The 13,675-nt window shown below is 42.6% G+C and overlaps 1 protein-coding gene across 1 annotated transcript in view; it reads right to left on the bottom strand.

The window, feature by feature from the left end:
* Nucleotides 1–918: 918 nt before the first annotated feature.
* The window catches only part of SCN2A (sodium voltage-gated channel alpha subunit 2), a 64,818-nt gene continuing 52,061 nt past the window's right edge, over nt 919–13,675 (bottom strand). The window contains 5 exon segments of the mRNA XM_058191508.1: nt 919–2,114; nt 8,237–8,507; nt 9,504–9,608; nt 11,274–11,411; nt 13,294–13,347. Of these exon segments, the coding sequence (XP_058047491.1) occupies nt 919–2,114; nt 8,237–8,507; nt 9,504–9,608; nt 11,274–11,411; nt 13,294–13,347 (1,764 nt within the window).

Here is a 13,675-nt window from a genome sequence, read left to right on the forward strand (position 1 = left end):
ATGAGACTTACAGGCACATAAGAATTATCAGGATGAGACATAAAGATCTATATTATTTTTAAGCACCTTGGAATCTGGAGCCATCCTGAAACACAGAAGTCTTTGAAACTCTTGTGCAAAGAAGTCCTATTTGTTTCCATGCGTGGTCTACAAGTGCAGCATGCCTTCATGCAAATCACTTCTGCCTATACATTACAAGAGAATCAGACCGGACAGCTGGGTCCTCCTATCCCTCTTTGATCCTAGAATCCCCCTCCCCACCCCCGCAACATAAAACCCATTTACAAAAATAGTCACATATAATAGTAAACAACCTGTGGATTAAAAAAACGACAACTTCACCAACATGGGTTTTTGTAAAAATATGGCAAACGTGTGGCAGTTGGAATGCAAACAGCGGATACAATTATTGTTTCTGAGTGTTTTATGATCAACACAGGTCAATTCTAGGTTTGCACCTCTTTTACTGATCCCTACAGTCTGGATAGCCATTTTTCTTTCCTCTTCAGCAGTGTCAGCTGGGAATGCCAACAGGAGACACCTGTCAAAAGTGCCATCCTGTTTTACAGAGCAGCATTTGAATTGACAAGGGGTCACTATCTTGTTAATAGGCACTGACCTTAAGTATATAGCTAACGTTTGTATGTATATATATATATATATATATATATATATATATATATATATATATATATATATATATATAAATATATATATATATATATATATATATATATATATATATATATACATACATATATATATATATATTTATAGATATTTTTATGTGTGTGTATGTCTGTTTAAGTGTGCAAAAACAGTCAGTTTGGCATAAACCTCCTACAGGAGTCCTTTTGAAATAATACTTTACTTTCTCAAGCTGTAAACAATTTGTCATACAGGAATAATTCATTTTGCTCATTTTTTATAGTCCCTGACATCTTTACCTCTGTCTTCTTTTTCTGATTTGTCTTTCTCGTATTTATCTTTGTCGGGCTTTGTAACGCTATCGTAGGAAGGTGGAGAGGCGGTGGAGGGGGTCATATCGTTTTTTTCAGGGGTAGAATTCTCATTTAGCTTATCAATGATCATGTCTTCTTTGATAACTGTGTCATTGCCTTCTTTAATTCTATCTTTATTAAACAGGCAGGAAACTTTTTTAACTTTTTGCCTTAAGAGGTAGCGCCTAAAGGCTCGCTGAATAATAACAGCGGATACTTCCTCTTGTTTTCGTTTCAATGTGGTGGTGATTGGTTCATAAGAGGCTTTTGAAGGGTTGGCAGCCATAAACCGGTCTTCCATTTGAATACGGAGGGCGTCCATTTCATCACTTTCACCCAAGACACGTTTGGTGAAAGCAAATAAGATGTCAAGGCAGTGAATTCTATCACCACTCACCATGGGCAGGTCCATCGCAATAAGCTGAACTTTGTTTGGTTTTGGTATTAGAAGAGGAGGATCCAAACAGGCTGCAAATTCAGAGAGTTTGGCGAACTCTATGAATTGAGTTGCATCTGGATCGAATTTTTCCCAGACTTCATAGAACATCTCAAAGTCATCCTCGCTTAAAGGTTCAGCACTTTCTTCGGTAGCGACGCTGAAGTTCTCCAAAATGACAGCAATGTACATATTTACTACAACTAAAAATGAGATGATAATGTAGCTGACAAAGAAGAAAATCCCAACTGAAGGATTGCCACAGTCTCCCTTGACTGAGCTACCCGGATGGTCTATCTCAGGGTCACAATCTGGAGGCCCACTGTTTAGGATGGGTGCTAGCAAGCCATCCCAGCCAGCAGAGGTGGTAATTTGGAAAAGGCAGATCATGCTGTTGCCAAAAGTTTCAAAGTTGAACATGTCATCAATGCCAACTTCTCTTTTCACGTAGGCAAAGTTGGACATTCCAAATATGGCATAGATGAACATGACCAGGAAAAGGAGGAGACCGATGTTGAACAAGGCAGGGAGAGACATCATCAAGGCAAAAAGCAGAGTGCGGATCCCCTTTGCTCCCTTGATTAGACGCAGGATTCGACCTATCCTGGCAAGTCGAATTACTCGGAACAAGGTGGGGGACACAAAATATTTCTCAATAATCTCTGCGAGGAACATACCTATAAACAAACATTAAATGCCTGTTAATCTGAAATGCAGATTTAAAACTTTAATTAGAATGTAATTACAATCTTTTATGAAAACGTAAAGAATGGAACCTATTTTAAATATTAAAATCATCTGTTAATTTCTCAAAGTTTTCATTTATAATATGTTACATCTTTTATTACAATTAAAATTTTCTTACCTACAATAGATAAGATGACAACCACAAAATCAAAAATATTCCAGCCTATTGTAAAATAATAATAGCGGAGTGAAATCAGTTTCAAGACACATTCTCCAGTGAAAAGGACGATGAAGATAAAATTAATTCGATACAAAATAGTTTCCATTGCATCAGTTTGGTCATCAGTTTCTACCATCATGGTAACCATGTTAAGGCAGATAAGAATCATGATGCTGATGTCAAAGGCTTGTTTTGTTACAAAATCAAAGACCATGCCTTGAAATTTGTTCTGTAGTTAAAAAAAATAAGGATTATTCATGTATCTCAGGATCAGTTATAGACGATTATAATCTATATAATTATCATTTATGATCTGAAACTTCTATAAACTCATTGTACAGTATACTAGTCAAACTGCATAGACAGAAGGTACAACAAGAAAAGAATACCACTATGTTCCCGGGAAGTCAGTTAACACTCCATAAGTGTGAAGTTATGAAATATGAAGCATTAGGAAGCATATCCATTTATAGCTTTCCTGTGGGATTTCACAGTCTCACTGACTACCTGAATCACAGGAATACTGGATTTACAGTACAGTACAGGAATTTTTTATTTTCTTCTGCGCATGCCCAAGATGGCGCAGTTAAAACTCTTCGTAGGAACGGGGGAGCGGCCTTTTTCGGGGGCCTGGGACCGGGAGATGGCTATTTTTTACCTTCCGGTCCCAGCCCCGGTCGGGGGAACATCAGGAGTGGCGAACGGGGTAAGGCTGGACGAGCTAGTGGCCTGGGGACGATCGGGCCGGCTGGCGTTCTCCAGGCTCCTGCTGGGGCGGCTGCGGCTGGGCCTCCGAACTTCCGGGTTTTCGGCGGCGGCGGCGGCGGCGGCAGCGGCTTCCTCAGGGGACTGGGAGCTTTTTTGTCATCGCTCTCTGTTATTGGAGAGCCTTTGAGCTTCGGCGCTGGAGCCTTTTGACCACCAGCGCTTCTTGCCATCTTTGCTGGTGAGGCCTGAGATGAGTGGCAGGTATCAGCGTTCTCTTTGGGCCTTTGTGCTGGGGCGCTGGCCGCGGCGGTCGCGGTGTAGCTTTCGGGTTGCGGCGGCGGCGGCTGCGGCAGCGACCTCCTCATGGGACAGAATTTTTCTATCAACGCTGGAGAGGCAGAGGGTCGGACTTATGAGAGGCAGAGGGCCCGAAGAGTCATCTGGAGGGCCCAATCCCTTGAAAGGGAGTTGGAGCTGGAGGTGAGGTTGGCCCTCATTTGGACCCTCAGCAGTTTGGACTAGGATGGCCCATGGTGGCGGCGTCGGCGTCAGCTGGGAATCCTGGCTGTCGGCGACGCGATGGCCTTATCATCTGATGGGCTTGTCCTGGATTGTGTCCCTCACTAAGACTAAGACTAAGACCAAGATTAAGACTGTGATTAAGACCATATATCGTCTTCTAAACATCATTGGTTGGCTAGACTGGCTCAGAGGAGAGTGACTGATTCGATTGGGTGTCATCTGGACCTAGGACGAGTGGTGGCCGCTGGGTTTGGAGATGGAGTAGCGGCCCCATGGAGCCCTAGATGTCCGCGGTCCGTCCTGCCAGCCTGAGAGCCCGTTTTGCTGTGGTTGACATCTTGACCGGCTTTGATGGGCTGCTTACCGTACTTTTGATATGCGAAGATTTTCAACTGCGGACCTTCTTGCCTCGAGATTCCCTCTCGCAGGTTTGGCCTCCACACTACCGAGGGCCCACCTTGAGGACGGGTTTTGGAACCCCGAGAGCTGGCATGCTAAATCCAGGAGACTTAGGGATTTTAACTAATTGTTTTAATAGATTTTTAAGGGAGTTTTAATGGGGATTTTAAGGGTGAGGGATTTTAAGGGTGGGAGGGTAGGGCGGTGTTGGGGAAACCCGCGGTGGGAGTTTTAATGGAAATTTTAAGGGGAGGGAAACCGACGGGTTTGGGTTGGGGTGGGTGGGAGGGTTAGGTGGGTGATGGGGTAGCCCGTCGAGGGAAACCAGTTCCAGCGCATGCTCGTGGCGACTATCAAATCGGTTCGGAGGTTATGGGGGAGTGTGTTCCTTTGTGTGAGGGTGAGTCCATCTGCACGGTAAGTGGGAGGGGCAGATATGGCGGAAGGGGGATCGATCGTTTAGGGGTCACGCGTCGATGTATACAGGCGATTGCGTGCCCGATCCCCTGACTTCTCCTGCCTCGGATGGTCAAGACCTCAGAGCCTGGGCCTTCGCCTGATGTTATGCAACGCACGGTCCGTGGTGGCCAAGGCCCCTAATACATGATCTGATTCAGGGGTGCCGCGGATATTATAGGCGCACGGAGACCTGGCTGGGCACTGAAGGGGCGTGCCCTGGTTGAGATGTGCCCACCGGGTTTCCGTGCATTCCATCAGCCGAGGCCCAGGGTAGGGGTGGGGGTGGCGGTTGTTATTAAAGAGAGTCTAGAGCCGAGGGAGACCACTGTACCTCAGATTGCCGGGTGTGAATCCTCTTGTGAGGTGGGGTCATAGATGTCAGATGGGCTTGCTGGTCGCACCTGGCTCCTTGCTGCGTGACAGCTGCCCTGCCCGAGCTCCTGGAGGTGCTTGCCGGGTGGCAGTGGAGACCCCAGACTTTTAGTCATGGGGACTTTAACCTGCCATCTGCTGGCTCGTCATCGACAGTAGCTCGGGAGTTCATGGCCTCCATGACGGCCCTGGACCTGACTCAAGTAGTGGATGGCCCTACTCACATCGGGGGAGGCACACTGGACCTGATTTTTATCTCTGGTCAGTGGTTGAAGGATCTGGACTTGGGAGATATAGTCACAGAGCCTTTGTCATGGTCAGATCACTCTCCTTCGCCTGGACTTTCTGACCGCTACCCAACACCGCAGGGAGACGGAACCATTACGTTGGTACCGTCCCAGGCGCCTGATGGACCCAGAGAGGTTCCGGACGGAGCTTGGGCCATTTCCTGAGGGTCTGGCTCACGGCACGGCAGAGGAACTGGCCGCAGCCTGGGAACGGGCTGCGGCTGGGGCTTTAGACCGTGTCGTGCCTCTGCGGCCTCTGACCCGGCGCAGATCCCAACCGGCTCCTTGGTTCTCCGAGGAGCTGAGGGGGATGAAACGCCGGAGAAGACGCCTAGAGAGTTCTTGGAGGTCCAGCCGTTCAGAGGCTGATCGGACACTAGTTAGATCCTATACTAGGACCTACCTAGTGGCACTGAGGGAAGCGAGGCGTTGCTACGCCCCCCCCCCCATTGCGCCGGCAGATACCCGCCCAGCTGCCCTGTTTCGGGTGCCCCCCCCCCTCCTTCACCAGGGGGAGCGGGATGACCCGTTGCAGGGACGTGCTGAGGAGTTTAACGGTTATCTATACGATAAAATCGTTCAGCTTCGGGACGGTCTGGACCAAAATTGTGGCGATTCGGACGGGGCGTCTGAGGGCGGTCTTGGTGATATTGTTTGGGATGAGTTTGACCCTGTGGCTCCGAGGACATGGACAGGTTGCTGGGTAGATTGAATGCCACCACGTGTTTATTGGACCCGTGCCCTCCTGGCTGGTGCTGGCCACTCAGGAGGTGACACGAGGCTGGCTCCAGGGATTACGAGCGCTTCTTTGGTGGAGGGAGTCTTCCGCCGCCTTGAAAGAGGCGGTGGTGAGGCCCTCCTCAAGAAGCCTTCCTGGACCCGCTGTTTTAGGTAATTATCGTCTGTCTCCAACCCGCTCGCGGCGAAGGTTGTAGAGAGTATGGTGGCATATCAGTTTCCCTGCACCTGGAGGAAACTGTCTATCTAGACCTGCTCCAGTCCGGCTTCCGGCCCGGTTACAGCACTGAGACGGCTTTGGTCGCTTGGTGGATGATCTCTGGAGGGCCAGGATAGGGGTTGTTCCTCTGCCCTGGTCCTATTAGACCTCTCAGCGGCTTTCGATACCATCGACCATGGTATCCTGCTGCGCCGGCTGGAGGGATTGGGAGTGAGAGGCACCGCTTATCGGTGGTTCTCCTCCTATCTCTCCGACCGTCGCAGACGGTGTTGACGGGGGCAGAGGTCGCCCCGCGCGCCTCACTTGTGGGTGCCGCAGGGCCGATTCTCTCGCCTTCTGTTCAACATCTACATGAAGCCGCTGGGTGAGATCATCAGTGGCTTCGTGTGAGGTACCAGCTGTACGCTGATGACACCCAGCTGTACTTTTCCACACCGGCCACCCCAATGAAGCTATCAAGTGCTGTCCCGGTGTCTGGAAGCCGACGGGTCTGGATGGGGAGAAACAGGCTCAAGCTCAATCCTCCAAGACGGAGTGGCTGTGGATGCCGGCATCCCGGTACAGTCAGCTGAGTCCACGGCTGACTGTTGGGAGCGAGTCATTGGCCCCGATGGAGAGGGTGCGCAACTTGGGCGTTCTCCTGGATGAACGGCTGTCTTTTGATATTTTTATGTGTGTGTATGTCTGTTTAAGTGTGCAAAAACAGTCAGTTTGGCATAAACCTCCTACAGGAGTCCTTTTGAAATAATACTTTACTTTCTCAAGCTGTAAACAATTTGTCATACAGGAATAATTCATTTTGCTCATTTTTTATAGTCCCTGACATCTTTACCTCTGTCTTCTTTTTCTGATTTGTCTTTCTCGTATTTATCTTTGTCGGGCTTTGTAACGCTATCGTAGGAAGGTGGAGAGGCGGTGGAGGGGGTCATATCGTTTTTTTCAGGGGTAGAATTCTCATTTAGCTTATCAATGATCATGTCTTCTTTGATAACTGTGTCATTGCCTTCTTTAATTCTATCTTTATTAAACAGGCAGGAAACTTTTTTAACTTTTTGCCTTAAGAGGTAGCGCCTAAAGGCTCGCTGAATAATAACAGCGGATACTTCCTCTTGTTTTCGTTTCAATGTGGTGGTGATTGGTTCATAAGAGGCTTTTGAAGGGTTGGCAGCCATAAACCGGTCTTCCATTTGAATCTGGAGGGCGTCCATTTCATCACTTTCACCCAAGACACGTTTGGTGAAAGCAAATAAGATGTCAAGGCAGTGAATTCTATCACCACTCACCATGGGCAGGTCCATCGCAATAAGCTGAACTTTGTTTGGTTTTGGTATTAGAAGAGGAGGATCCAAACAGGCTGCAAATTCAGAGAGTTTGGCGAACTCTATGAATTGAGTTGCATCTGGATCGAATTTTTCCCAGACTTCATAGAACATCTCAAAGTCATCCTCGCTTAAAGGTTCAGCACTTTCTTCGGTAGCGACGCTGAAGTTCTCCAAAATGACAGCAATGTACATATTGACTACAACTAAAAATGAGATGATAATGTAGCTGACAAAGAAGAAAATCCCAACTGAAGGATTGCCACAGTCTCCCTTGACTGAGCTACCCGGATGGTCTATCTCAGGGTCACAATCTGGAGGCCCACTGTTTAGGATGGGTGCTAGCAAGCCATCCCAGCCAGCAGAGGTGGTAATTTGGAAAAGGCAGATCATGCTGTTGCCAAAAGTTTCAAAGTTGAACATGTCATCAATGCCAACTTCTCTTTTCACATAGGCAAAGTTGGACATTCCAAATATGGCGTAGATGAACATGACCAGGAAAAGGAGGAGACCGATGTTGAACAAGGCAGGGAGAGACATCATCAAGGCAAAAAGCAGAGTGCGGATCCCCTTTGCTCCCTTGATTAGACGCAGGATTCGACCTATCCTGGCAAGTCGAATTACTCGGAACAAGGTGGGGGACACAAAATATTTCTCAATAATCTCTGCGAGGAACATACCTATAAACAAACATTAAATGCCTGTTAATCTGAAATGCAGATTTAAAACTTTAATTAGAATGTAATTACAATCTTTTATGAAAACGTAAAGAATGGAACCTATTTTAAATATTAAAATCATCTGTTAATTTCTCAAAGTTTTCATTTATAATATGTTACATCTTTTATTACAATTAAAATTTTCTTACCTACAATAGATAAGATGACAACCACAAAATCAAAAATATTCCAGCCTATTGTAAAATAATAATAGCGGAGTGAAATCAGTTTCAAGACACATTCTCCAGTGAAAAGGACGATGAAGATAAAATTAATTCGATACAAAATAGTTTCCATTGCATCAGTTTGGTCATCAGTTTCTACCATCATGGTAACCATGTTAAGGCAGATAAGAATCATGATGCTGATGTCAAAGGCTTGTTTTGTTACAAAATCAAAGACCATGCCTTGAAATTTGTTCTGTAGTTAAAAAAAATAAGGATTATTCATGTATCTCAGGATCAGTTATAGACGATTATAATCTATATAATTATCATTTATGATCTGAAACTTCTATAAACTCATTGTACAGTATACTAGTCAAACTGCATAGACAGAAGGTACAACAAGAAAAGAATACCACTATGTTCCCGGGAAGTCAGTTAACACTCCATAAGTGTGAAGTTATGAAATATGAAGCATTAGGAAGCATATCTATTTATAGCTTTCCTGTGGGATTTCACAGTCTCACTGACTACCTGAATCACAGGAATACCATAACAATTACTGCTGTAATCCTGTTTAGATTTGTTAATGCTAGATTGGTTTGGTCAGCCCCAAACTCATTTAAATATAAGGGGCATAGCCTTCAGAGCTCTTCCAATTGTACTGCATAATTTTGGTGGCCTAATTATTGATAATCTGTAACATGTTCCAATGTTCTAAGATAGAAACCATTGAAAACTGTAAAGTAATCGAGGGGTCTCCAACCCCCAAACTGCAGCCTGCTGTTCCCAGCAGGTCATGGCCTGTTGGGAACAGGGCCACACAAGCACATAAAGCTTCATTTGTGCATGCGCGGGATTAGGTTGAGCGCGCAAACCTATCCCCTCCCCTCTGCTGCTGCTGCCGTGTGCCACCATTGCCGGTTCATGCAGCCAAAAAAGGTTGGGGACCGCTGGCATAATCCCTAAATAGGTTTAACATAGTTTAAGAAAAGAAGAAGCAACTTTCCAAAATGGAAAATAACCATATGATGTCATCCGTTGCCCATCTCAGTTACTTAACTAAAGGCTTTGTTCATAAAACATTAATTTTTTAAAGATATATTATTTTTTCTGAACCCACCCTTTCCTCAATTACTAGTTTAAAAAGATTTTGGGGGATTATAAAGTGTATATTGTTTTCCAACTCTAGCAAGCATTTTCAAAAAGAGTGAGAACAATGACAAAACAACAACCCACATATAACACTTACTGCTGGCCTGGGTATAGGTTTCTGTGGTTTCTTGGAGCCCAGCTTTTTCATTGCATTATAGTATTTTTTCTGTTCTTCTGTCATAAAGATGTCTTGACCTCCAAAGTAAAAAGGAGAAACGAAAACTAGTTACAACCAGGTATTTCCATTCTTTTTTTCTTTCTGTTTTTCTATACGTTGACTTTTATTGGGCAATCTCTTTCCTTGGGCTGCCTATCAATAAAGCAAAAGCCAAGCAAGAGTGGGAGGGGCAAATGGTGCAAGCAACCCCAAATACAAGTTCTGCTCCTTTGATGTACAAGTGTTGATGTTGTAGGCAGGGATGTACAAGTGTGCAGAGTTTCAATCTGGAAGCACACCCACTCTTTTGCCCTTCCCTTCATTAGGGGTGGCTCCCTAATGGCTAGAGAACAGTTCACCCTTCTTCCATAGTTCAGCTAGGGTCAGGAATTTAATCTCAGCAAAGTTACAGCAGACTGAAAAAAGGAGAGTTACTACAGTAGTCTCTCAGCACTGCCACCATCATTTCTGCCGCCATCATATCATCATGTATTAAATTTTTGTCTAAATTTCCTGTATCTTACGTCAAAATAAAATACCGTAAAATAAAAACATCAGTAAAACATCCGGGTTAAGAAATAAATAAATGAACAATTGAAAAAAATATTTTTCAGCTCTCATAATACAAGTATCTTCAACAGCTAAAAACCCAAACCAAACCAAAACCCAAAGCCCATATTGAAAAATGAAAAGCATGGTTAAAAAAAATAATTACGGAAAAGGATCATATCCCAGATGACTTCTAGAAGTGTTCATCTTTTGTTAGTTTCCAGAAAGTCATTACCAAGAGTAACTATTTATTATTTAGATTTATGAGATCTTTATTCATATTTATAAGAAGTAGTGCATTATCTTACAAAGTAATTGTTTATATCTCCTGCCTTTAAAACTAACTCATAGTGGAAATCTTTCATTTCATGTATTGGTTTTAACCCGGGGTGAAATGTAAAATTTGTTACTACCGGTTCTGTGGGCGTAGCTTGTTGGTGGTGGGGGTAATGTGACTGGGTGGGAGTGGCCAACTTTTTTTTAACTTTTAAAAGCATTTTTTCTACAACCTCTTCAGCTGAAGAGGTTTTTAAAAAAATGCTTTTAAAAGCCTGTGATGATCAGGCAATTCAGCTCGGATCGCCAGAGGAAAAAAAGCTTTTAAAGGGTTCTGACAATCCCAGCTGAATTGCCTGATTGCCAGAACCTTTTAAAAGCATTTTTTCTACAAGCTCTTCAGCCGAAGAGGTTGTAGAAAAAATGCTTTTAAAGGGTTCTGACGATCCCAGCTGAGCTGCGCGATCATCAGAGGCTTTTTTTTTTAACTTTTGAAAGCATTTTTTCCACCAAAGAAAAAATGCTTTTAAAAATAAAAAAAACAAAAATCTCTGATGATCGTGCGGCTCAGCTGGGGTGGAGGTGGGGGGGGGCAGGGATTTTTGCTACCAGTTCTCCGAACCACCCGCCACTATTACTACAGGATCAGGTGATCCAGTCCAAACTGGGAACATTTCATCCCTGGTTTTAACACACCATATGCTCCTTTTTTACAATGGCAATTTTAGAATTAATGTTTACAACTTATTTTAGGTTGTACACATTGGAATAATAATTGGTACTTGAAAGAAAGAAAAAAAATCAAAAGAATTACACAAAGCACCCTGTTTTTGTTCAAATAAAATCTTTGATAGTTTACTGAAATCACTGTGATAGAATACTTATCTTCTTTTTTTGCTGATTGAAGTTATCTATGATGACACCAATAAATAAATTCAAAGTGAAGAAGGATCCAAAGATAATAAAGATGACAAAATAAAGATACATATAAAGGTTATCCTCATAATGTGGCTGTTGCTCCACCTGCAAGGGAAACAAATTTAGAAATAGGAAACTGTGTGGAAAAATATATTCAATTCTATAATATGTATGGTTATTATTTTTATGAAGTATGAACCCTGGGTCAAGCCTTACCATATTTAGTCTATATGATACTGTTATTAAGAACAGGCATAGAGAAGGGTTTGACCAATTTTTATTTTAACTTTACATGTACAATTATTCAACTAAAGCATTTATCTTCTCAGTTATTACTTATTTTTCTCTATTTGCTCTCCTCTCTAAAATGCACTGATGTAGATTTCATGCTAGAGTACATGGCTTTTGCTAATAGACAATTGAGGTGTTTATATTAAAAAAATAGCTAAAAAGAAAAGACACTCAGAAGCTTAGGAGAAAGTGAGAAGAAACTGAACGGAAATGAATGAAACAGACTTTCTTGATGAGACAAAAGGCTGCCTATACAGCCTTCTAATTATGATGCTCACAATGTGCTGATGCATTTAAAAACATTAGCTTTAAGCATGTAGCTATAGTTTTTTTACTGGAGCCAATCATTGGGAAAGAGTTTTACTGTTTTCTTGGAAAAGAGTCATTTCAACAAAAGGATATCTCCTATTAAGTTGTGTAATTTGTAGCTATGGAACTGTAACTCACCTGATTTCTTGAAACTGCTTACCTGCACTTAACACATATACACAAAAGTATAATGAAACAAAAAGTATATGTTGATGTGTGTCTGTGTCTGTATGTTTTTGACATTTGATTCCTTTTTCTTTTTGCTTCTCAGAAATAGGATAGTAGAGTAAATTATTATAGAAAACCTTATCAGATAAAAGGCATCTGAAATAGATTTTTTTATTGATCTTAATAATGTGCAAAGCAAATGTTTTAGATTTTATTTCTTAATTTCTATCATATCTATATCATGTTGTATTTTAAGAATTCTTGACCTGTATTATTGTTACAGATGAATCCCGTAAATGTGCATTCATCTAGTTCCTATTCTGGGAATGTTTTGCATCAGTTACTCATTTACTGCAATGAAAAAATTAGAGTCTTCATTCTAATGGAAAAAAATGAGTATTATGTATGGCTAAGATAATCTGATTTTTTTAAACAGCAGAATATGACTGGATATTTTTTTTTACTTGCAGTGGTTGACCATCAAACTGAACTAAAAGATACAATGCTATTTTTATAAGTAGCATAGGGCAATATGTTCTCATTTCTTCCAGTCATTATCCTTTGATAGGAAAGGATTCCTGTATCTCCTCTTGGACTTTAGGCACACTGGAATATTTGAGACCCATTTTTTAAATCTTTGCTTACACTGAAGGAGTGGTGCAAGGGTTGGAAGATTCAATAGCAAAAAAATGGATGCCTTAAGCCTTTATGGCATCTATTTTACCTCTTAAAAATTTCCACCCCTGTTTTTTCTCTTTCTGGGGAGAGGTTATGACTCCATTCTTATGCCTTAAATTCTCCCCTAAGGCAAAATACACTAGGAAACAAACAATTAAACAAGCACACCGAACTATCTTCCAGCTATAACCTGCTCACTCCTATCTCTCACCCCAGCATCCTACCTGCCTTGCCTCTTTGAAAAAGAAAAGAAAGCAGATGAACATTAAGATCAATGGCAAGTTTGTTTTAATCTTACTTTACTAGCCTTAATTTGAAAAAGAATCAGAAACACTTCTAGGGAAACACTTGCTGATCTGATGAGTATCTATGGAGGATATGGATGCAAGTAACCATGTAGTAAACCCACCGCATTTGTGCTACCAGGCAATTACAAGATGGTACCAAAAAAGTAAATGTTATGTATCTCTTCTCTGCCGTCTTGTAGTCAATCATATTTTTGCAGTCCAATATTGGTTTTCCTACCCAATAGCATACTTACATTTCGTGAATCTACAGCTGCATACATGATGTCCATCCAGCCTTTGAAGGTGGCCTGCAAGCAGAAGTCAGGTGATTATATTTTAAGCAAGGAACTAAAAGCATACACTACATAGTAACTGTGAGAGGGATCTTGGAGTCCTAGTGGACAACCATTTAGATATGAGCCAGCAGTGTGCAGCAGCTGCCAAATAAGCCAACACAGTTCTGGGCTGTATAAACAGAGGGATAGAATCAAGATCACGTGAAGTGTTAGTGCCACTTTATAATGCCTTGGTAAGGCCACACTTGGAATACTGCATTCAGTTTTGGTCGCTACAATGTAAAAAAGATGTTGAGACTCTAGAAAGAGTGCAGAGAAGAGCAACAAAGATGATTAGGGG

The sequence above is a fragment of the Ahaetulla prasina genome, chromosome 1 (assembly GCF_028640845.1).
Source record: "Ahaetulla prasina isolate Xishuangbanna chromosome 1, ASM2864084v1, whole genome shotgun sequence".
Taxonomy (NCBI): Eukaryota; Metazoa; Chordata; class Lepidosauria; order Squamata; family Colubridae; genus Ahaetulla; species Ahaetulla prasina.